Consider the following 26,007-nt stretch of genomic DNA (forward strand, 5'->3'; position numbering starts at 1 on the left):
ATCTTAAGACATTCTTTTAAAAGTATTCCCTTCCAAATCACACAGGTATTTCACAAAAAAAGAAACCCTCCCCCAAGGCCTCTAAAACATCTAGTTCTGTCATAGTATATCCAAAGTATTAAAACATTATTCTTGAGATTTTATGTATTGTTTACCTTACAAGATGCAGGCACTCTATAGATCAAGATATGGCTTACAGAACAGCTATCGATTTGACAGTAATCATCAATTTTGTTCATATTTACATTCTGCCTTACTTTACTACTTATGCTAGCAGATGCTCACAGACTAGCAACTGAAATTTACATTTGCACAGAAAATTGTTGTGATAAATTATAATTAATAAGTATTTAATATCAGAGATAACTTTAAACCATTAGAGTGGAAAAGGACACAAGCTATAACTTAGTATAGTATCACAGAATGAGACATTTATTTAGAATTAAAAGAACCTGAAGGTTAGAAAAGCTGAATTAGCAGGTGCCTCTTCATGCTCTCATAATCTTTCAAAGAGAAAATCAGCTACCTCCCTCCTAAAGCAACCTATTCCAATGTCTCTCAACTTTCTTGAGCCTTAAGTACCACTGTGACAGAAATAGTAGTTTGGGATTTCCTTTAAAACATTTTAATTTAAATAACTAGAAAGCTAACATATATCCAAGGTTAAACAAAATTTAAATCTGTTTTAAGTATATAATATCTTTTCTACCACTGACTCCCAATATTCCATTCCTGAGGTACTTAATCAGTGTTTTGTATATTCAGAGACAATCTACCTACACATTCTTGCATAGTCTAGAGATAATCAGTATTTGTTTCTTAAACAAACTGCAGCACACTACAAATGTCTTACACACAGTGTCACATAAACTCAATTTTAGCCATCATTCTTTACCAGCAGACATAAACCTGCCTTAAAAAAATATTTTATTCCATTACATACACTTTTACTACCACAAACAATACTGCTATGACTACTCTTTCAAAGCCACTGCCCACCCAATGCTTTATAAACACTCTAGTAATATTGTAGAATTGGTGGAATCAAGTTTAATTCAATAGCAGGTTAAAAGTAAAAAAAAAAAAAAAAAATAGCAGGTTAAAAGTAAAACAAGCAGTGGAGGAAGATAATAGGGAATTACATCAAACATTTTTTATTCCAGGTAATTATTAGTATACCAGATTAAAGCATTAACTAGTGGAAGACAGGGTTCAAGCACATCACATTCATGAACACGGGGCTGAGGAAAGATAAATTCTTACTATTATTCTGAATCTGTGTCTGTGTCCTGCTCATATCACACAGCCTATACCTTCTGGCCTGTTCTCACTAGTGGATAACTTGATTCATAAGTACCTTCTTTACATGAAACTGAAATCTACTTCATCTTAATTTCCACCAAGTAGTTTACCTGGGCCTTCCAAAACAATACAAAATAGGAAGGCAATGGATCTTTCAAAATATTCCATCAAATACTATGTTGTCAGAGCCTATGTTACAAGCCTTCAATAAAAGTATATTTCCCTTGGTTAGAATACCCCAAATAATAAAGGAAACAAAGAAGTTAAAAGACATATCTATTTCTTAGCTTTATTTTCTTCTTTAAAAATGTCAAGGGTAAACAAATCATATATAGTACTTGTAAATATTTAATGTTCCTAACCTAGCTCCAGTCTTACCCTCAGGTCAAGCCCTAATGCCTGAAACTTTGCCTGAAGATGCTGCACACAGCTCACAATACTGAAGCTCATATAATAGATAATACATATATACACGTAATACATGCACAAATTATAACAATTATGATCTTAATGGACTTATTTTTTATAAAGATAGATAAATGGTGGTACTTTTCCAGATAAGAACAGTTAAAGGAAAAAATGCAAAATGACTATTCCTCTTAATTAAAAAAAAAAGTCCCAACATTTTCAGATTACCATTGCTAAGCCCTCAGTATAATCTTCTCATACCATGTTCTTTGCCCATAAATTCACATCACCATGTATGCATTATAAAGGAAATGGCTTTTTAATCAAGTAACTCGTTCATTTAGTTCACCATTTCTTGAAAATCTTGCCTTGTCAGTAATCTATGATATCACAGTTATTAATATTCAAACACAATATTCTTTAAAGATTTTATTTGAGACACACACACACAGCGAGCGAGTGTGTGCACACCAGTTGGGGGGGACAGAGGAAGAGGGAGAAGCAGACTCCCCGTATATCAGGGAGCTGGATGCCAGGCTCCATTCCAGAACCCTGAGATCACAATCTGAGCTCAAGGTAGATGCTTAGCCGAATGAGTCATCCAGGTGGCCCTCAGACACAATATTCTATGATGTAGATGTACCAAATTTTATTTAAGCAATTATCTACTGTTGGATTTTAAGGTTGTTTATAATTTTTCACCATTATACACAATGCTGCAAATAAACATTCATATAAAGCCTTTTACATGTCTTTACATTAGAGTCAAAAGATGCTACAGATTGGATATGTGTGTGTCATCCCCCCACCCTCCTCAATTCTTTTTTTTTTTTAAACAATGCTTGTTATTACTATTTTTTTTAATTTTTATTTATTTATGATAGTCACACAGAGAGAGAGAGAGGGAGGCAGAGACACAGGCAGAGGGAGAAGCAAGCCCCATGCACCAGGAGCCTGACGTGGGATTCAATCCCGGGTCTCCAGGATCGTGCCCTGGGCCAAAGGTAGGCGCCAAACCGCTGCGCCACCCAGGGATCCCCCCCTCCTCAATTCTTATGTTCAAACCTAATATGGTATCTGGAGATGGGGCTTTTGGAGGTACTTAGGTCATTAGGGCAGAGTCCTCCTGAATGCGATTAGTGCCCTTATAAAAAGTGACTATGGAACCAGGAAGCAAATCTGCTAGTGCCTTGAAACTGGACTTCTCAGAAATAAATCTCTGTTATTTATAAGCCACCCAAGTTTGTTTGTTTGTTTATTTTTTAATATTTTATTTATTCATGAGAGACAGAGAAAGAAAGAAAGAAAGAAAGAAAGAAAGAAAGAAAGAAAGAAAGAAAGAAAGAAAGAAAGAAGAAAGGAGAGGAGAGGAGAGGAGAGGAGAGGAGAGGAGAGGAGAGGAGAGGAGAGGAGAGGAAGAAAAGAAAAGAAAAGAAAAGAAAGAAAAGAAAAAAGAAAAGAAAAGAAAAGAAAAGAAAAGAAAAGAAAAAAGAAAAGAAAAAAGAAAAGAGAAGAAAAGAAAAAAAGAAAAGAAAAAAGAAAAGAAAGAAAAGAAAAGAAAAGAAAAGAAAAGAAAAGAAAAGAAAAGAAAAAAAAGAAAGGGAGAGAGGCAGAGACACAGGTAGAGGGAGAAGCAGGCTCCATGCAGGGAGCCCGACACAGGACTCTATCCCAGGACTCCAGGATCACGCCCTGGGCCGAAGGCAGACGCTCAATTGCTGAGCCACCTAAGTTTATAATATTTTTTAAGAGTAGCCTGAATAAAGACAAAAAGTTATATACATTTTTAGGACATTTTGATAGCTACTAAAAATTTGTTCCCCAGGGTTGTACCGATTTATATTCGTATCAATAGTTGTGAATGTCATCTCTTTACCATTTTTACTTTTCAAACATTTGGGTTAGCATTTACTGACTTAAAAAAACCCAAGTTTTTATCCTTTGATTCTGCTTATGTAACTTTTATAAAAAGTGGACTAGAGGGCAGCCCCGGTGGCTTAGCGGTTTAGCGCCACCTTCAGCCTGGGGCATGATCCTGGAGACCCCGGATTGAGTCCCACTTTAGGCTCCCTGCATGGAGCGTGCTTTTCCCTCTGCCTGTGTCTCTGCCTCTCTCTCCGTCTGTGTTTCTCATGAATAAATAATTTTTTAAAAATGGACTGACTAGGTATTAAATTTTTAAAACTTCTGCAATATTTCTAAGTTCTATGTAGCTTAACCCAACATCTGCATTTTGTTTTTTTAAAGACTTTAGTTTTTTGAGAGAGACAATGAGCATACAGTGAGCAGGGAGAGGGGCAGAGGAAGAGAGACCCAAAGCAGACTCCTGACAAGTGTGGAACCCAACAGAGGGCTCAATCTCATGACCTAGAGATCATGACCTGAGCCAAAATAAAGGGTTGGACACTCAACAGACTGAGCCACCCAGGGGCCCCTCAATATCTGCATTTTTTTTTCAAATTTTTATTTATTTATGATAGTCACAGAGAGAGAGAGAGGAGGCAGAGACACAGGCAGAGGGAGAAGCAGGCTCCATGCACCGGGAACCTGACATGGGATTCGATCCCGGGTATCTGGGATCGCGCCCTGGGCCAAAGGCAGGCGCCAAACCGCTGGGCCACCCAGGGATCCCCAATATCTGCATTTTAAAGATGTTGTGCTGTGTGGTGTGGCAAATGCAATTAATTAAAAAGATGGAGGTGATTCCAAATGTGTGTAAAGCAGCACCCCATTATAGTTGTATGTCACATTTATATTTTTCATAAAATGTTATAATTTAAAAAACATTCACTGTCTCTTTTGATCCTAAAACAATCCAGTTAAAGTAGGTAGAAAAGTATATTACCCCTATATTACATATTGGCACACTGATTTATCAAGGCCACAAAACTAGGAAGTAGTGAAATAATCTAGGATAATAATTCCAAAAAACATTTACTGAGTAGATGGGGAACATATTGGCTAGGCAGGTAGAGAGAGCTCTGCACCTCCCTCCTTAACTAGAGTGGTTCTATTTTTCTCTATTTCTATATATATTTTTTAGTAAGTGCTTAAAAATGCACTTTTAATGGGGTGCACCTGGGTGGCACTGTCAGTTAAGCATTCCAACTCTTGGTTTCAGCTCAGGTCATGATCTACGGTAGTGAGATCGAGGCCCACATCAGACCCTCTCTGCTCATTGTGGAGTCTGCTTAAGACTCTCTCTCCCTCTCCTGCTGAATCCCCACCTCCAGCGCACATAAACTCTAAAATATATAAATAAATATTTTTTAAAAAAAGCATTTATACTGCTTTTTTGTTTTTTCTTAAAGATTTTTATTTACTTACTTGACAGAGAGTGAGCAAGCACAAGCAAAGGAAGCAGCAGGCAGAAGGAGAGAGAGAAGCAGGCTTCTCTCTGATGTGGGGCTCAATCCCAGGACCCTGGGATCACAATCTGAGCTGAAGGCGGACAGACATTTAACTGACTGAACCATCCAGGCACTCCAACCACTCCAACTTATACTGCTCTTTAAAAAGCCCTACACCCATACCCTTGAAGCCAAAAATGACTCACACTTTTAACCACTAGACTTTTGTTTTGGTAATTGACTAGACGTGAGAGATGGGAAAACACAGTTAATTCACAAGTTTCTAGTGAATTGTAGTACCATTCACATGGAAAGAAAACACAGGGAAAAAAGAGGAAGAAGAAAAAGAGATAAGAATATAATAAGTTCAGTTTTAAACCTTCTGACTTGAAGTAGCTATATTTAAAGATACTTAAGAGGTAATGAGATATACAGATCATGGCTTGAGATAGGCTTTAAAAAAGGGATTTGGTAAAATAGCAAACAGGGAGCAGTGATTCAAACCACATAAGTGGTGAAAGACAATTCAGAAGAAGGTATATAATAGGGGCAAAAAAAAAAAAAGGAGACCAGAATATAACTGATGGAACCTTGACAAATACTAACACTTAAGAACAAAGAGTCTGGATGGCTCAGTCAGTTAAGCATCTGACTCCTAGTTTTTGGCTCAGGTCATGATCTCAGGGTCCTGAGATCAAACCCTACACCAGTCTCCTCCCTTGGTAGGGAGTCTGCTGGAGATTCTCTCTCTTTTTCTGTCTCCCTCTACCACTCCCCGAACTAATGCACATGTGCTCTCTAAAATCAATCAATAAACCTTTTTTTTTTTGTAAAAAAAAAAAAAAAAAAAAGACAATTAGAGATGTCAGCAAAGCAATGGAGAAGGAAGCTTCAAAGAAATGGTGATGGGGGCAGCCTCGGTGGCACAGCGGTTTAGTGCCGCCTGCAGCCCAAGGCATGATCTTGGGAGTCCCGGGATAGAGTCCCACGTCAGGCTCTCTGCATGGAGTCTGCTTCTCCCTCTGCCTGTGTCTCTGCCTCCCTCTCTCTGCATCTCTATGAATAAATAAAATCTTAAAAAAAAAAAAAAAAAAAAAGAAATGGTGATGGACAGCAGTGACAAACACATGAGAGAGGTCAAAGTAAGTCTAAAAGGTGCCCAAGGAACCTGACACTAAGAGGTCCCTGTCTACTTCAGCAAGCATAGTTTCAGAACCTCAAGTGGCCTCAGTATTTCCATTCCACAATAAGGTTTCAAATAAGCAATATAAAACACTGGAGTTGGGGAGCAGCAGTAAGTTTTGAGAATATCAGGGATAGACTCTCTTTTTATTTAATGAGGGTAAATGCTTGGTTAATATGATATATGAGAGTAGGTTTGGAAAGAGATATCACAAGGCATTAATATAATAATATACAACAACCAAAGGGCAAAATACATATACAGAAATATAGCAAACAACTTAGAACTTAAGTTTAAATAAGTCTCATGCCATTAGAGATAGTTGAACCTAGTGAATGCAGAACTTCTACCAGGGAAGGTGTATCACTATCACTTAAAATAAGGGTAAGGTAAGAGAATCTCTTGGATCTAACAGCCTAACGACACTTCTAGAGTTTGCTAATTCCAGTTGTTAATCTAGAGTTGATTTTCATCAGTTTTATTAAGAATGGAAGACTTTTTAAAAGTTTTTATTTATTTACTAATGAGAGACCCAGAGTGAGAGGCAGAGACATAGGAAGAGGGAGGAGAAGCAGGCTCCGTGCAGGGAGCCCGATGTGGGACTCTATCCCAGGACTCCCAGATCACACCCTGGGCCGAAGGCAGATGCTAAACCACGGAGCCACACAGGGATCCCTAACAATTTTGGTCCTAATGACCATATCTTGTTAATATTTTTTTTAAAAAACACTTTTTTATTTGAGAGAGAGAGAGAGAAAGAGAGAGACAGAGACAGAGAGAGAGGCAGAGAACCAGGCAGAGGGAGAAGCAGGCTCCATGCAGGGAGCCAGATGTTGGACTTGATCCAGGGACTCCAGGATCATACTCTAGGCCAAAGGCAGGCGCTAAACCACTGAGCCACCCAGGGATCCCTAACAATTTTGGTCCTGATGACCATATCTTGTTTATCTTTTTTTTTTTTTTTTAAAGATTTTATTTATTAGAGAGAGTGAGCAGGAGAGAGAGGGAAGATAATTTGAAGCAGACTCTCAGCTGAGTGCACAGCCCAACATGGAGCTCAATCCCATGACCACAAGATAACCTGATTCAAAACTAAGAGAGTCAAAAACAAAACAAAACAAAACAAAAAAAAAACTAAGAGAGTCAGGGACGCCTGAGTGGCTCAGGAGTTGAGCATCTGACTTTTGCTCAGGGCATGATCCTGGGTCCTGGGATCAGGTCCCATATTAGGCTCCCTGCATGGAGAGCCTACTTCTTCCTCTGTGTCTCTGCTTCTCTCTCTCATGAATAAATTAAAAATAAAATCTTAAAAAAAAAAAAAGAGTCGGAGCCTGACTGAGCTACCTAGGTGCCCCTAGTTTATCTTTAAAGATGCTTACACTTACTTCATTCTTGTTAACAAATGCTGAAATACAGTTTTTGAAACAATCAGCAATTTTGAAATTTTTGATTCAAATTCACAAATGAATTGTGTTTTGGTTTACTGGTTTATTGTTTTGAAGGGTCTATCATGAATAACAGGAAAAAATACCAGTACTCTTTCATTCTAGAGTGGCATTATTTATTATTTGGAATGATCAGAATATGATGCATTCTACTGAATGAAATATTTCAATTAAAAATCAATTTTCGGGATGCCTGGGTGGCTCAGTGGTTGAGTGTCTGCCTTTGGCTCAGGGCGTGATCCTGGGGTCATGGGATTGAGGCCTGCATTGGGCTCCCCGCAGGGAGCCTGTTTCTGTCTCTGCCTCTCTCTGTGTGACTCTCATGAATAAATAAATCTAAAATAAATAAAAATAAAAATAAATTTTCAAAAAATAAAAAGACTGGGGGTGCCTGGGTGTTAAGTGTTTGACTCCAGATTTTGACTTTGGTCATGATCTCAGAGTGGTGGCACTGAGTCCCATGTGAGGAGTCCCTCTCTCTCCTCTGCTTGCACTGTTTCAGATAAATAAATACAATCTTAAAAACTATTCAAAAAATAAAATATAACACAAACAGAACATTTAAACCCCCCTTTGAAAACTCAGAAGGCCCCTTTTAATATTTTACTTCAAGGCAATACTTAGAAACTTTAGTGATCATTGTATGGGAAGTGATATTATAGGCAACATGGTCATAGGCTCTATGATTATCAACTTTTTAAAGTTTAAAAAGCAGCAGAATGTCAAGCATAAACTGGAGAAAAGCAATATATTAAGAAGTTTATATTTAAAAACACAGTTGAGGGCAGCCCGGGTGGCTGAGTGATTTGGTGCCGCCTTCGGCCCAGGGCATGATCAGGGCATTCTGGTAATGAATCCCACGTCAGGCTCCCTGCATGGGGCCCACTTCTCCCTCTGCCTGTGTCTCTGCCTCTCTCTATCTCTCATGAATGGATAAATAAAATCTTAACCCCCCACAGTTGACCCTCTATACAACATGATGTCTTGAACCGTGTGAGTCTACTTAATATTGTGTGACTTTTTTTTTTTCAGTACATACAGTATAGTCTGGTAAAGAGATTTACTCTTCCGTACGATTCGCATCCCCCTCCTTTTTCTGACAGAAAGATACTACACAAGCAGGGCAGAGGGTGAGAGGGAATCCCAAGCCGTTCCTCACTCAGGGCAGAGCCTGAGTCAAGGCTTGATTTCACAACACTGAGATCATGACCTGAGCTGAAATCAAGAGCCAGACACCCAACTGACTGAGCCACTCAAGCACCGCCCTTATAATTTTCTTAATAACTCTTTCCTCTCTCTAGCTTACTTTATTTTAAGAATATAGTATTTAGGGATCCCTGGGTGGCGCAGCGGTTTGGCGCCTGCCTTTGGCCCAGGGCACGATCCTGGAGACCCAGGATCGAATCCCACATCAGGCTCCCGGTGCATGGAGCCTGCTTCTCCCTCTGCCTGTGTCTCTGCCTCTCTCTCTCTCTCTGTGTCTATCATGAATAAATAAATAAAATCTTAAAAAAAAAAAAAAAGAATATAGTATTTAATATACACAACATACAAAATATGTGTTAGTCAACGGATTATGTTATCAGTAAGGCTGCTGTTCAACAGTATGCTATAGCAGTTAGGTTTTAGGAGGAGTCAAAAGTTATACATTGATTTTCAACTAAGCAAAGGGTCAGAACCCCAACACCCACATTGTTCAAGGGTCAACTATATTTACTTTAAGGTCGATGAAAAAATATGTATGTTTATGTATATAAAAACCTGAAATTGAGAGTATGTGAATTACAGTTACATTCTTATTTCAGCCCCAGCATCTAATTCATTATTTTGCTTTTGTTGCCTGGAATGAAGAAAATTCTACTTCACACAGGTAAGTGGTATATGCAGTAACTAGATTTAAACAACTCAACTGCGATCTCTGAGTATTCTTCAATTAAACTGAGCCAAAATATTTTAAAAGGAATGGGAAATACCTATTTGAAAACTGAACCACTAACAAGATCTAAACATTGCTCTTGTTTCTATTTGATCCTAAAGACAGACAAAACGTGTTCAAAACTTTAAACCTTAAAACTACCAGTAATAGGATATTGCCATGATGCAAACTATTGTGCCTACAACTTGTCTTTACAACTATTTCCAACATGATGACAATGTGTACCTATGCTAGAGCCTTGTGTGGCATCTAACTCAACTCCATGAACATGTGTAGCTGTAGTGTATTCCAAGGTACAATTTTACATATACAGGTAAGTACAGATCTTTATTATTATTATTTTTTTAAGATCAGGGCAGAACAACTTTCTAATCAATGCTAAATATATATAATATTCAAACATATGCACAGGAGAAACCTGAACACCTCAATAGCAGAGGTTAGTTTTTCAAAGCAAAATACAGCTTTAAGATACATTATAGTCATGAAAAGACATGGAGAAACCTTAAATGCATATTGCCAAGTCAAAGAAGTCATTCTGAAAAGGCTAAATACCATATGAGTTCAAATTTCTGGAGATGGCAAAACTATGGAGACAGTAAAAAGATCAGGATCTTTTCTCCAAGGGATGGACAAATAGATGGAGCCCTAGGGAATTTTAGGGCAGTGAAGCTATATATAAGTACAGCAAAATTAAGAGGTTAAAGAAAATTAACTTTAATGTGTTGATCAGAATTAGCTAACAAAGATAAACAATAAATTATCCAAAAAGTGTTTCAGATCACTTTATGAAGATTGTCAGTTCACCGGAAGAGGATCTGGAAAGTTGAAAGGCAACATGCTTCAGGGCAAAGGATATAATGGTATGACAGAAAGGTGTTCTAAGACAGCACACTTAATTTCACTATCCCAACTTACTCTTTCCCACAAATAAAACTATCCTCAAAGATGACTAAGAAGAAAGGATGTAACTTAGAGTCCATGAACGTTTTCTTAAGAGAAGAGGAAAAGTGTGCATGGCTGACTCAGTACAGCATGCAACTCCTGGTCTCAAGGTTGTAGATTCGAGCCCTACACTGAGCTTGACGATTATTTAAAAATCTTTTTTAAAAAAGGGAAAAGAAAAAGAAAAAAAAAAGGAAAAGAGAAGGGGGAAAACTAACAAAGCAAATAAAATACAGGAATGCATTCTTTAGAGAGGAAGAATAACCCCAGAAAGACGTGGAAAATCATATAACTTTATACTCTCAAACAAAATCTATGGTAACATAAAACTAAATATATAAAAAGAAAAGGAATCCAAAGATATGATATGATATAGCCAAATAGAATAAAAGAAAATTTCCCTAAAATAAAGAACACTCAAAATCTAGCTTGGTGAATATAAACACAGGAGAAAAAAGCCACTATGGATAAGCAGGCAGAAAAGTAAGGAGAAATACCAGGCTAAACTAAAACTTCTCCATTGCAAATCCTTTTCTTTTCTTTTTTTTTTTAAGGATTTTATTTACTTATTCATGAGATACGAGGGTGGGGAGTGGGGGGAGGCAGAGACACAGGCAGAGGGAGAAGCAGGCTCCATGCAGGGAGCCTGCCGTGGGACTCCATCCCGGGACTCCAAGATAACGCCCTGAGCCAAAGGCAGACGCTCAACCGTTGACCTATATGCCTATTCCAAAAATACTGTACTTAACTACCTTTACAGCAATGTTTAGATATCTGGTACGATTAGTTCCTTTCTCAATGATATTTTAAAAATTTATATGTAACTATTTTTCTTCTTTTTTCTCTTCCAGAAGAATTTCAGAATCAAGCTAGTCAAATTCATGAAAAAATCTGTTTGGATTTTAATTGGTATTGTGTATTTAACTTTATTAATATTTGGGAACTCTGACATCTTTCCATTATTCGCTTTTTTTTCCCCACTAGAAACAGGGCAAAGAAATCTTTTTTTTTTTTTAAGAAATCTTTTCTACAACGTTACTCAGTAACAAAAACTATTTTTGTATGCCATCTTATTTCTGGACACCAATTAAATCCAGTAATTCTAATTGTTGATTCTCTGATTTTTTTTTTTAAGATTTTTATTTATTTATTCATAGAGACAGAGAGAGAGAGAAAGAGAAAGAGAGAGAGGCAGAGGGAGAAGCAGGCTCCATGCAGGGAGCCCGACGTGGGACTCGATCCCGGGCCTCCAGGATCATACCCCAGGCTGCAGGCGGCACTAAACCGCTGCGCCACAGGGGCTGCCCATGATTTTTATTTTTTTAAGATTTTATTTATTTGAGAGACTGAGAGCATAAGCAGGGGGGTTGGGAGGGGAGAGGGAGAAATAAGACTCCTTGCTGATCAGGGAGCCCGTGATGCAGAGTCCTCCAGTCCTCCATCCCAGGACCCTGAGATCATGACTTGAGCTAAAGGCTGACAACCAACTGAGTCACCCAGGGACACCTCTCTCTTTGATTTTCTATATAGATGCTAGCACTTACAAGTAAGTTTGTTTTCTTCCTTTCCAATAGTTCTATCTAGTTCTTTTTGTTGCCTTATTGCATTGGTTAGATTGTCAAGTCCAAGTTATTTTTTTTTTTTTAAAGATTTTATTTTATTTATTCATAGAGACAGAGAGAAAGGCAGAGACACAGGCAGAGGAAGAAGCAGGCACCACACAGAGAGCCTGACGTGGGACTCGATCTCAGGTCTCCAGGATCACGCCCCGGGCTGCAGGCAGCACTAAACTGCTGTGCCACCGGGGCTGCCCGTCAAGTCCAAGTTTAATGGTATCAGAAGCATGGTTACTCTGGCCTTGTTCTTGACTTTCTTGGAAATGTACCTTAATATCTCCAGTATTTTCTGTAAATTTCAGGTAGAGAGACTCAATCTCAAGTTAAGAAAATATCCTTCCTCCTTTTCTAAGAAAAAACAAATTTTTAAAAAGATCTTAAGTAATCTTTACACCCAATGTGGGGCCCGAACTTACAACCCAGAGTTCGAGTCGCATGCTCTACTGAACCAGCCAGGCATCACTTTAAGAAATTTTTAACAATCCTGGGGCATCTGGGTAGCTCAGTCAGTTGAGCATCTGACTCTTGATTCTCACCTCAGGTCTTATCTTGGGGCTCCACACCCAATGTGGAGCCTACATAAAAGAAAAAGAAATTAACAAAAGTGGGTATTAAAAATATTTCTTTATCTTTTGCTGAGAATATGATTTTTCTCCTACTATTAATGTAGTAATTACATTAATAGGTTTTTTTTCATTAATAGGTTTCTTAAGGTTGCAACCTCTTATGTTCTTGGCATATATCATACTTGGCCATAATTAACTTTTTTCATATGTATAACATACTCATTTGTTACATTATTTTATATTTTTTATCTGAATTGATATAAAAATTAGCTTGTAATGTTCTTTATTATTATCCTCTTACCTAGTGTTAATGGCGCTATCCTAGCCTCATAAAATAAGCTCTTAAGTATTCCACCTTTTTCTATGGTGTGGAAGACCATCTGGAAAGTTACTGGTCCTTAAAGAATTAGGGTATTTACTTATTAGAAAGTAAATACCTTAGGCTTAGAAACTGCCTGGACTTGATGTCTCTAGCTATCTTTACAATTTCCTCTAAAGTTAATAATCTATTCAAGTTTTCAACTTCTTCCTGAAGCAATTTTACTGATGATTTTCTTAGAAAATCACCCTGGTAATTCAGATTTTCAAATTTAATAGAACATTTTCATAATTTTGAAAATCACCTCTGAGTTCATTTTATGTTGCATTTCTCACTACTATATTGTTCATTTGTGCCTTTTCTCCTTATTCATCAGTTTTATTTTATGGTTTTCTTAAAAGCTAATTTTTAGGGGTTTCTGGCTGGCTAAGCAGGTGAACGTCTGTCTTAGGCTCAGGTCATGATCCTGGGGTCCTGGGATCAAGTCCTGCATTGGGCTCCCTGCAGGGAGCCTGCTTCTCCTTCTGTGTCTCTACCTCTGTCTCTCTCATGAATAAATAAAATCTTAAAAAAGAAAGAAAAGCTAGTTTTTAATTTTGCTAATCAAGTTTATCAAGTTATATTTTCTATGTTACTAATTTATGCTTTTTAAAAAATATATTAATTCTTTGCCTCTGCTTTCCTTTGGGCTTATTTTGTTGTTCTTTTTTTTTTTTTTAAGTTTACTGATTTGTGAGAGAGCGCACACACGCACACGCATGCAAGTATGGTCGCACACAAGTTGGGGAAGTGGCAGAGGGAGAAGGAGAAAGAGAAAGAGAATTTCCAGCAGACTCCCCACTGACTGTGGAGTTCGATCTCACAGCCTTGAGATCGTGATCTGAACTGAAATCAAGAGTTGGTCGCTTAACCTATTGAGCCACTCAGGCACCCCTGTTGTTCTTGAATTGAATGTGTAGGTCACTTCTGACCTTTGGTTGTTTTGTTTTGTTTTAAGATTTTACTTATTTATTCATGAGAGGCACAGAGAGAGAGGCAGAGACACAGGCAGAGGGAGAAACAGGCTCCACGCAGGGAGCCTGACGTGGGACTCGATCCGGGTCTCCCAGATCATGCCCTGGGCTGAAGGCAGTGCTAAACCGCTGAGCGACCCGGGCTGCCCAATGTTTTGGGGTTTTAAAGAACGATTGTATTTATTTGAGAAAGAGCAAGTGAGAGAAAGAGAGAGAGAGAATGAACAGGAGGAAGAGCAGACTCAGAGGGAGAAGCAGACTCCTTACTGAGCAGAGAGCCCTACTTGGGGCTTGAGCCCAGGGGCCCTGAGATTGTGACCAGAACTGAAGGCAGATGCCCAACTGATTGAGCTACCCAGGTGCCCCTCTGACCTTTGGTTTTTTAAGACTCAGACAATCCAATTTTCTGTATGTTATATTGGTTTTTATTTTTATTTATTTATTTATTTATTCATTCATTCATTCATTCATTTATTTATTTATGATAGTCAGAGAGAGAGAGAGAGAGAGAGAGAGGCGAGACACAGGCAGAGGGAGAAGCAGGCTCCATGCAGGGAGCCCGATGCGGGACTCGATCCCAGGACTCCAGGATCAGGCCCTGGGCTGAAGGCAGGTGCTCAATCACTGAGCCACCCAGGGATCCCCTATGTTGGTTTTTATAAATAACCTCATTATTATTGATTTCATTTCCTAAGTTTCATTTTGTTCTCTTAACTCCAAAATATATAGAAAATTTTTAAAAAGATTTTAGTTATCTGAGAAGGGGGGAGAGAGAGAGAGAGAGCAAAGGGGGTGAGGAGCAAAGGGAGAAGGAGAAGGAGAAGCTGACTCCCCACTGGGCAGTGAGCCTGATGCAGGGCTCAATCCCAGGACCCTGAGATCACAACCTGACCACCTGAGCCAAAGGCAGATGCTTAACCAACTGAGCCACCCCAGAAGTATATTTTTAAATGCTCAACTGCTGAACCACCCAGGCGTCCCAAGAATTGTGTATTTATGGAAGCAAGAAAAAAATTAATCTCTAACATGTGAAGACTCATGGAGGTCCCTTTAGGAATCCATCTTGAAAAAGAAACATAATGAAAAAAATCTACCCAACTGACAAGGGTAATCAAAGTAAGAACAGAAAAATGTTTCAAACTCAATCAAATTGTATACATTAAGTATATACAGTTCTTTGTATGTCAATTACATTACAATATACCTGTTAAACCAAAAAGGGAATACAAGAATGGGAAAGTTGTGGAAAAAAGAATTCGGGGTGAGCAACAAATTAAACAAAGTGTAAATATTATCAATGAGGACAACCTAAAAAAAAAAGAAAACTTTCTTCATTTTTCATGGAAGATCAATGGGTAAAATTTCATACAGAAATAGAGGTGTGGGGCACCTGGGTCACTCAGTTGTTGAGCATCTCTTTGGCTCAGGTCACAATCCTGGAGTTCTGGGATCGAGTCCCGCATTGGGCTCCCTGCAGGGAAGCCTGCTTGTCCCTCTGCCTATGTCTCTGCCTCTCTCTGTGTCTCTTATGAATAAATAAATAAAATCTTTAAAAAAAGAAATAGAGGGATCCCTGGGTGGTGCAGCGGTTTGGCGCCTGCCTTTGGCCCAGGGCACGATCCTGGAGACCCGGGATCGAATCCCACATCGGGCTCCCGGTGCATGGAGCCTGCTTCTCCCTCTGCCTGTGTCTCTGCCTCTCTCTCTCTGTGTGACTATCATGAATAAATAAATAAAATCTTTAAAAAAAAATAAAATAAAATAAAAAAATAAAAAAAGAAATAGAGGTATAAGCTTATTTTGCTAAAAGTAACTTTGAGATGGGGCACCTGGGTGGCTCAATGGGTTAAGCATTCAACTCTTGATTTCAGCTCAGGTCACTGAGATAGAAAGAGCCCTGCATCTGGCTCCATATTCAGTGGAGTCTACTTTTCTCCTTCTCCCTTTCCCTCTCCCTCTGCACCCGCCCCCACAGACATTCTCTCTCAAATAAAAAAATATATTCTTTAACAAACAAAAAGTAACTATAAGATGAACAGATAATGCCATTTCCAAATTCACATAAAGACTGACAAAAATTATTAAAAACAGGTTGTAAAATACAGTTCTATTTTACAAATCTTAAGGAAAAAAGATGTGCAAGACATTTTTGTAAATATGTGAAAAGGGATCCCTGGGTGGCTCAGCGGTTTGGCACCTGCCTTTGGCCCAGGGCGCAATCCTGGAGTCCCGGGATCGAGTCCCACGTCGGGCTCCCGGCTTGGAGCCTGCTTCTCCCTCCTCCTGTGTCTCTGCCTCTCTCTCTCTCTATGTCTATCATGAATAAATAAATAAATAAATAAATTAAAAAAAAGTAAATATGTGAAAAATATCTGAAAAGATTATACTATCGAGGCAATGGTGGCTACCACTGGAAAATGGGACTGAGAAACTGAGGAGGGGGTAATGTTTACATTTTGACATATAAATTTTGGTAATAGAATTGTGTTTAACGAATAGTGAACTTAAAATTGGGAAACTCATTCTGCCTCTGTTACTAGTCATGAAACTGGTAATTTTAATTTCTCCTATCCTCAATTTATCTGTAAAATAAAGATATTTGTCATATCCACATAAATGATTTTGTTATTATTCAATATTTATATGCCTCAGAGTAGTAAAACAAAGAAGGCAGGCAATATACATTTGCTGAGCTGAATCACACTTAGCAGTACTGCTCAAATTACCAGTTTCCAGTATGTCAATATTTATTTCATTTCTACAACCAAAATACCTCAAAGCTTTTTACAAGCTAACTGGTATCCAACCTATTAGAAACGCTAAACTGAAGCAAAGGCAAACTGAAGTGTCAAAATGTATCCTACTCATAAAAGGTAAACATTTGTTTCTTCCTTTCAGTAAATATATACTCATATTATTTTTAAAAATGGGAGAAAAAGTAAAAGCCATCATTTTATCTCCTTACTAAAAACTCTTAAGATTTTTCTATTCCTCAAATTTACATTTAGATGTAAGACCAATTTTCTTTCTTTAATAAGCACTCTTTAAGTCTATTCTTACCTAAAATTCCCTACAAATTTAGCTACCTGAAATTAGGTTCTCTCCTCAATTGATTGTTATTAAAACTAAAAGCTCTATTTTGGGCCATAAAATTTAAATATTAATCTTAGTTATGAGGGTAATAAGGATGACTTGCAGTCAGTGCACATAAGGCATCCAGAAGAAAAAGATATGGACTTAGAAACAAGAATAATTAAAAACCAGATATACCTTCAATAACAAAAAAGTTATTAATTACAATATTATTTATAGTTACAGAATAGTGGAAACTACCTAATTTTTCAAATATGGGAGAATGGTTGAAGAAACATGGTATGTACACAGTACACAGTTGTTAAAAAAGGGGGGGGGGGGGAATCTCTATGAACTGATATGGAGTGAGTTCCAGGAGATTTTTCTAACGGAAAAAAAGCCAAGTGCAAAAGAGCACATATGGTATGCTACCTTTTACTTAAGAAAGGAGAAAAACAAGGGCAGCCCTGGTGGCCCAGTGGTTTAGCACCGCCTTCAGCCCAGGGTGTGATCCTGGAGACCCGGGGTCAAGTCCCACGTCGGGCTCCCTGCATGGAGCCTGTTTCTCCCTCTGTCTGTGTCTCTGCTTGTGTGTGTGTGTGTGTGTGTGTGTGTGTGTGTGTCTCATGAATAAATAAAATCTTAAAAAAAAAAAGGGCGAAACAAAACATACATGTATTTCTCTCACCTTATTTTTTTTCTTTTAGAAAGGGAGGGAAAGGGGAGAGGGGAGAGGCAGAGGAAGAGAATCTTAAACAGGTTCCATGCCTAGTGCAAGCCCAGCAATGTAGGTCTCTATCTCACAACCCTGAGATCAGAATCTGAGAGCCAACATCAAGAGTTGGACGCTTAGCCAATGGAGCCACCAGGCACCTCTCTCTCTTAATCTTTATTAAATAATGAACGAAGTTGATTCTTATAGGAGGCAAGGAGGGAGTAACTTAATAGAAGGGATTCAGAAGAGAATACTTCTGAGTATAAACTTTTGTATAGATAATGCTCTACATATCCAAAATACTAAATAAGGATGGGAAAGCAGAGGAAATGCAAAACACACAAAACTGAACAAATGAACCCAAGTATATCTCGAATAATATAACCATAGGAAGAGAGAGAAAAATAAAACTAATCCAAATAACTTACAAACAAAGTATTTGATTATATATTTTCAGTCTAAGGCAGAGTGGATGGGAGGAGAACTACATACAAATTCTAAACTCTCTCTGGGAAAGTTTGTTTTTTCAAGTGGTAAGAGTGTAACAATTCTGAAACTATTTTGAAAGTATTCTAGGATTGAGCAAATGAGTCAATGTGTTGAAATTGCTGAGGGTCAGGTCTTACTACAGAAGAAAGATATAAATATTGTAGGTAGGAAAACAAAAAAGAACCTTATGGGACTACACTGGACTTAGAAGTATGGGGATAGCCTAATGATTTCTAAAATAAGTACGGGTATTGATAGGTATGTTATCAGTGGGTCTCAATTGGGAGAGATTTTGCTTCCCCACCTCAAAGGAGAGTTGGCAATGTCTGGAGACATTTTTTATTGTGGCACCTAGGGCGTAGAGGCCCAGGTTGTTGCTAAACAATGGACAGTGTACAGGACAGATCCGACAGCAAAGAATTATTCAGCCCAAAATGTCAATAATGCCAAGACTAAGAAACCTTTAGTACATATGGTACCACAGTGTCTGTACATGTTTATACATGTTTCTTGGTTCATACATGTTTATACATATTTCTTGGTTCTGTCTACTTAAAGAGCCCAGAAGCAGATACCCCAGTAGCAGTAAGTACACTTAGTACCCATATCTTGATGTCAAATACCCTTTTCCACTAAAAAGAACCAGGGCTTACTGGATCAATGACTGATTCTAGGATTAAGGCAGGATGAGCACACAAGCTTGGAAGACAAAGAAAGGAGAAGAGAAGAGAAGAGAAGAGAAGAGAAGAGAAGAGAAGAGAAGAGAAGAGAAGAGAAAAGAGAAGAAAAGAAAGAAAAGAAAAAAGAAAAGAAAAGAAAAGAAAAGAAAGAAGAAAGAAAGAAAGAAAGAAAGAAAGAAAGAAAGAAAGAAAGAAAGAAAGAAAAGAGGAAAGAAAGAAAAGAAAGAAAAGAAAGAAAAGAGGGAGGGAGGGAGAAAGAAAGAGAGAGAGAGAAAGAAAGAAAGAAAGAAAGAAAGAAAGAAAGAAAGAAAGAAAGAAAGAAAGAAAGAAAGAAAAGAAAAGAAAAGAAAAGAAAGAAAGAAATCACAAATAAGGGAATAAGAGCCAACTGAAGAAAATCCTATGGGACAGTCTGGGATAGTCAAATAACAAAACTATAAGAAAGGTAACGAATGATAAAAACTACTGAAAATATGACAACTTAGGAGTCTGTACCAATAATGAAAAAAACAAATAAAAAGAAAAAATTTAAAGTCCCTTGATTACAGCAAAGTCTGAGTGATGATTAGTAAATGTGGAATGGGTGGTTGTATGGGAAAATCATCACTTTGCAACCACTATTGTAAAGAATGATTGAGGCAAGAATTATCAATGGATATTAAATCTAGAAGGAGAATACTGATGGAAATAATGTTTTGCATGGGGGTGCCTGGGTGGCTCAGTCGGTTAAGCTGCTGACTCTTGATTTCGGCTTAGGCCATGATCTCAGGGTTATGAGATCAAGCTCCACATCAGGCTCTGTGGTCAGCAGGGAGGTCTGCTTGTGATTCTCTACTTCTACCCACATTCTCTACCCCACTCACTTGCTCTAAAATCTATCTTTAAAAAAATGTCTTGCATGGTATTAAAAGGTCTCCCCACTTATATTTGTTGAAAAAATAAAAGTAACTATACAGTGGAGAAACTAGGCATCTTATCTTGACTGAGGGATCAAAATGAGCATCACCACTGAAGGGCAGATAGACATAATGTATCTCCAGACATGATATCCTGAGAAGAATACAAATTACTTATATAGTATTCTGGCCAAGAATATATACTCTGAATCTAATCATGAAGAAACATTAGACAGATACAAAATGGTGAATGTGCTATTAAAAACAACCAACCAACCATTCCTCAAAAATATTGTCCTAGGGGGGATCCCTGGGTGGCGCAGTGGTTTAGCGCCTGCCTTTGGCCCAGGGTGCGATCCTGGAGACCCGGGATCCAGTCCCACATCGGGCTCCCAGTGCATGGAGCCTGCTTCTCCCTCTGCCTGTGTCTCTGCCTCTCTCTCTCTGTGTGTGACTATCATAAATAAATACATTTTTAAAAAAATTTTAAAAAAAATTTTCCTAGGGACACCTAAGTGGCACAGTTCGTTGAGCATCTGACTCATGATTTTGGCTCAGGTCATGATCTCAGGATCCTGAGACTGAGCCCCATATCGGGCTCTCCATGGAATCTTCTGGAGAATCTTTTACCTTTCTCTGCCTCTCCCACTTGTGTTCTAAAATAATAACTAAAGTTAAATATATATATATTATTGTCCTAAACAACACATAATGGCTGAAGAACTGTTCCAGATTAAGCAAGACTAAAGAGAAATATGGGTGCCTGCGTGGCTTAGTTGTTTAAGTGTCTGACTCATGTCATGATTGTGGGATCAAGCTCCGCATGGGGCTCCATGCTCAGTGGGGAGTCTGCTGCAGATTCTATCTCTATCTCCCTCTCCCTCTGCCCCTTCCTCAGCACACTCTCAAATAAATAAATCTTAAAAAAAAGAAAAAAAAAGACTAAAGAGGAATGACAACTAAATATATTACCTAACCCTGTATTGGACAGTGTACTAGAAAGGACAGAAAAACAAAACAAAACAACCAAACTGTGCAATAAAGGGCATTGGGTTAATTGGCAAAATTGGAATATGGAAGTAGAATAAATAAAAGTATTGTGTCAATGTGAAATTTACTGAAATTGCTAGCTGTCCTGTGGTTTTACAGAAGAATATCCTTATTTTTAGGAACTGCACATCAAAGCATTTGGGGTAAAGATCTTTGGTGTATGCAACTTATCCTCAAACGGTTCAGGAAAAAACACTGCATGTACACATACATAGATACACACACACACACACACACACACGCATAGTACTGAGTACAAATGATAAAGCAAATGGTATAAAATAGGTGAAATCGATAAAAATGTACATTAAATATTTTTGTACCATTCTTAAAACTAAAACTTACCCATAAATTTGAAATTATTTCCAAATAGTTTTGTAAAAAGCCACAGAAAAATTTTTAAAAATCTAGAACATGAAGCTAAATTATTCCTCTATATTCTTCACCTATAAAAACAGAATGCTATAAAATATGGAATACTATAAGATATTATAAAATATCAGTGGTCAAATCATTTTATGCCTCTCTCATTAATGCATTTGTATTAACTATTATGTTATCCACCTCATGAAGTTCAAATCTTCTAATAGCCCCTAAATGGTAAAAGATAAAAAAATACAATAAGGCAAAGGAAAGGAATACGCAATAACAAAAAAGTTTTCATTTTTCTAATACACACATTCTAGACAAAAAAGTTTAGAGGAGCTCTGAATGATTTATCTTCCTACTGAACATAATATTTTTTATACAAGCTTAGAATAAAACTTATCCCAGCTAACTTACTTCTTTGTTCTGCTTTAAACTTCTTTACAACAAAGTCACAAGGGTAATAAATAACACTATTTCAAAGTAAGACCCAGTTTTAAAATCAGACTAAACTGCCCAAACCAGTATCTGTACACTTACAATTAAGAGTTTTAATTTAAGAATAGATCTCCCGAAGTTCAATTTTAATTTACTACTTTGTCTTTTATGAGAGATTTTTTTTTTTTTTTAATACAAAACAGAGAAACTCACAGTTCATCTCGTTGTCTCTGGGACAGCACCATTTTGGCTGTAATATCAAGCTTCTTTGATATAGTGGTATGTCCCTCCTTTGGGAAATCCAAAAGCTTTGCAATCCCTGGATTTATAACTAAATATGCCACTAAGTGGCGTCCACACAAGGGAAGATGATTCTTTTACAAGTGAATCCAACCAGTAATCAGGAGATAGTCAACAAATAGGGTTCATTCCACCTAAGGAGAGAGAAAGAAAGAGAGAAGGTAATTTCCTTTACTTAAAATTTAAATTATTTCTAAATTACCATTTGCAATATACACTTTCAAAGATGAAATCCCTTAATGCTAATATGAATATTAGATGATATTTTCTGTTATAATCAATACCATAATATCAGTATGTATTTTAAACTACCATTAATAGTTTAGGGATCCAAAACAGCACTATTTTCAAATTTACCCATTCTCAACCATGTCACCTGCCAGGTAATACTGATATTAATTTTATTAAATTTCAAATATTAACATATAACTTCTCTAAATCATAACTCTCCCTCAAAGGCAAAAATTTGGGGCACCTGGCTAGCTCAGTCAGTGGTGCGTGCAACTCTTGATTTCAGGATTGTGGGTTTAAGGTCAATGGTGGGTGTAGAGATTACTTAAAACTAAAATCTTTTAAAAAACTGCAACTGAAGTAATCTTCAAGAGTGAATATAAGTCACTAATAATCTTAGAAGGGTTGATATTATTTATAATATAAATAAGCTATTCAGCAATCACATGCCATCTTAACCAAAGCATTTGATCAAGAAACAATTTCATATTATTTCAATTTATTTTGTGTTCTTTAGAAGCACCTGTTTTCTTTCTTTCTTTCTTTTTTTTTTTTTTTTTTTTTTTTAAGATTTTATGTATTTATTCATGAGAGACAAAGAGAGAGAGGCAGAGACATAGGCAGAGGGGGAAGCAGGCTCCCTGATGCGGGACTCAATCCCTGGACCCCGGAATCACACCCTGAGCTGAAGATGGATGCTCAACCGCTGAGCCACCCAGGTGTCCCAAGAAGCACCTGTTTTCAAAATAAAAAACTGAATGGACTACCCAGAATTTGTGTGCTCACACAGTAATCCAAATCTCTAAGTCAGTTCTTGGATAATTATAACCCAGTATTTCAGAGCCCTTTCTTTATATTTGTAACACTGTAAAATCAATTTCTATATAACATCTAAGAAATATTGTGATCAGTTCAAAGTAAATGTAGGTAAAAGTTAAGAAAAATCAAGAATTATTTATTAGAGAATTATTCTTCAAATCTCCTATTTTACAAAAATAAGTTTAGTTTGTCTTACCACACTGTACAAAAATAGACAGCATTTCCACTGTATTTAGAAAATATATTTGAGATAGTCTTATTTCAAATGCAGACTACTGGTACATATAAAATTCTTTTGGCAGGCACACTTGAAAGGAACAGGAAATTGTCCTCTAAATAAAATTAACATTTAATGATGGGCCTGTGGGACCACCTATCAAGAGATACATCACGGACAGAAGAGACAAAGACCACTTGCATACCTTTTTCATGCTTATGACAGTCACACTATTCTATCCACAAGGGTTATTAGAGTGGTGAATAAACCAGTCAAGGAGTAAAAATGAGAACAACCCTGGTTTTAAATTTGAGCCCTGAGTCAAAAAGTGAGTGCTCAGATGTTTCCAATGGTAGCTACTGATTTTGATTAGTATCTTTCTGTTTAACAATTCTAGCAAATATAATCAGGGATTAATTTTATGATCTTTAATGATTCTTCCAACCTAGAGACTAGCTGGCTCAAAATGACGCCTGAAAACCACATCTCTTTTTAAATCCAGAAAAATAGGACTAAATGCCAGTAATAAATAGTGGAATAAAAACCAAACACAGGGACGCCTGGGTGGCTCAGTGGTTGAATGTCTGCCTTCAGCTCAGATGGTGGTCTCAGGGTCCCTGGATCGGGTCCCACATCAGGCTCTCTGCAGGGAGCATGCTTCTCCCTCTGCCTGTGTCTCTGCCTCTCTCAGTGTGTCTTTCATGAATAAATGAATCAACGAACGAAAGAATGAATGAATAAATCTTAAAAAGGGGGGGGAAACCAAACAAAATGGACAACCCAGAAAACCATCTCTCTCTGGTATTTTACAACTTTTAATTATTTTAAGCCTCACTTTTCTAAGTCTCTCTCTCTTTTTTTTTAAGATTTTATTTATTTATTCATGAGAGACAGAGATACAGGCCGAGGGGCAGGGAGGCAAGTGTGGGACTCGATCTCCAGGATCACATCCTGAGCTAAAGGCAAATGCTCAACTGCACAGCTACCCATGAATCCCTCTGAGTCTTTTTTTTTTTTTTTTTAAAAAGATTTATTTATTTGAGAGAAAGAGCGCATGTGAATGCAGGGGGTGGGGAAGAAGAAAAGGGAGAATGTCTCAAGCAGACTCCAAGCTGAGTGCAGAGCCCAATATGGGACCCAATCTCACCACCCCAAGATCACAATCTGAGCCACAACAAACCCCTAACTTTTTTTTGTTTTAACCATCAATAAAGCCAATGCATCTAGGGACTCCTACACTGATAGAGGTCACATTAGGATAAAGATTATCTGATGGTGGTGACTATCTGAACTGTCTATAAGTTTCTATTATCTGAAACAATGGTAATCCACAGAGTCCAATTTAATTATGGAGAGACTATCTCTAGCCAAAAACTAAATCAACGTACAAGAATAACAGCAGTACTAGAATACTAGATGATCTAATAATAATAAAGTCAAGACATAGAGACATAAAGTACTGGATGCGTAGCTGCATATTGCACAATTAATTAATTCATCAAGCATTTACAAAACACTATGTACCAGGCCACCAGGATTAATAAAGGAAAATACTCGCTCTTTATACTCGAGAAGTTTACAGTCTACTGGAACAGTCAGTTAAAACTGTGCAGAGAGAGGCGCCTGGGTGGCTCAGTTAGCTAAGCATCAGATCATGACTTGATTTCAGTGTAGGTCATGATCTTAGGGTTGTAGGATCGAGCCCCACACTGGTCTCTGAGCTCAGTGCAGTCTGCTTGAGATTCTCTCTCTCTCTCTTCCCCTCCCCCTGCTCTCTCTCTTGCTCTCAAATAAATAAAATCTTGGGGGGGGGGAAACCAGTGCAAAAGCAGGACAAGTATTACCACAGAGGGGGTGATGACTCAGGATGAAGCTGAGGAGGTAAGCAGGCTACAGAGATCATAAAACAAGCTCAGGTCTTTACATTTATCTTAGGAGGAATGGGCAGCCATTAGAAAACATTTTTTCAGAAAAATTACTCTTACTTACATAGTGAAGAAAGGACCAGAAAGACTGACAGGAAGACACTAGACAGGAGGCTTATAGTAATGAAGGTGACAGATGACGGGGAATCACACTACTATAGCAGCAATTAATGAAGAGAATTAGATGGATTTAAATTATTTACCAGGTAAGTCTTACAGGATTGGTGACTAGATGTAGGCAGGAAGGTAAGAAAGGTCATGCAAGGAGTCAAGGATAACTTCAAGAGATTTCCGGTTTATTATTTTTATTTTTTTTAATATTTAATTTATTTATTCATGACAGAGAGAGAGAGGCAGAGACACAGGCAGAGAGAGAAGCAGGCTCCATGCAAGAAGCCCGACACGGGACTTGATCCAGGTACGCGAGGACCACGCCCTGGGCCGAAGGCAGGCACTAAACCGCTGAGCCATCCAGGGATCCCCAGATTTCTGGTTTAGAACTATGTTGAATAGGAAACTCCTATGTGTGAGGAGAGGAGGGAAGTATAATTCATTCCATTTTAGGTATGTTGATTCCAAGTTTCCTGTTAAGATTTTTAGTAGGAAACAGCACAAATAAATCAGCTCTGAAGAGAATGAACCTACAAAAAAAAAATTATTTTGCACTTATCAGTTTAGAGATAGTGTAATTGAAGTCATGACAATGGAAGACCCATGGAGAATACA

The 26,007-nt window shown here is 37.8% G+C and overlaps 1 protein-coding gene across 5 annotated transcripts in view; it reads right to left on the bottom strand.

Annotated features, from left to right (window-relative positions):
• The window catches only part of PAFAH1B1 (platelet activating factor acetylhydrolase 1b regulatory subunit 1), an 82,798-nt gene that overhangs the window by 25,635 nt on the left and 31,156 nt on the right, over positions 1 to 26,007 (bottom strand). For 3 of the 5 annotated variants that reach the window (XM_072779015.1, XM_072779016.1, XM_072779017.1), the window contains exon 2: positions 22,003 to 22,223. In XM_072779015.1, the coding sequence (XP_072635116.1) occupies positions 22,003 to 22,034 (32 nt within the window). In that variant the 5' untranslated portion in view covers positions 22,035 to 22,223. Of the gene's footprint in view, positions 1 to 16,284; positions 16,397 to 22,002; positions 22,224 to 26,007 lie in introns of all 5 variants that reach the window. The other 2 variants (XM_072779012.1, XM_072779014.1) reach the window with 1 other exon arrangement.

This window comes from Canis lupus, chromosome 16 (genome assembly GCF_048164855.1).
Source record: "Canis lupus baileyi chromosome 16, mCanLup2.hap1, whole genome shotgun sequence".
Lineage (NCBI taxonomy): Eukaryota > Metazoa > Chordata > Mammalia > Carnivora > Canidae > Canis > Canis lupus.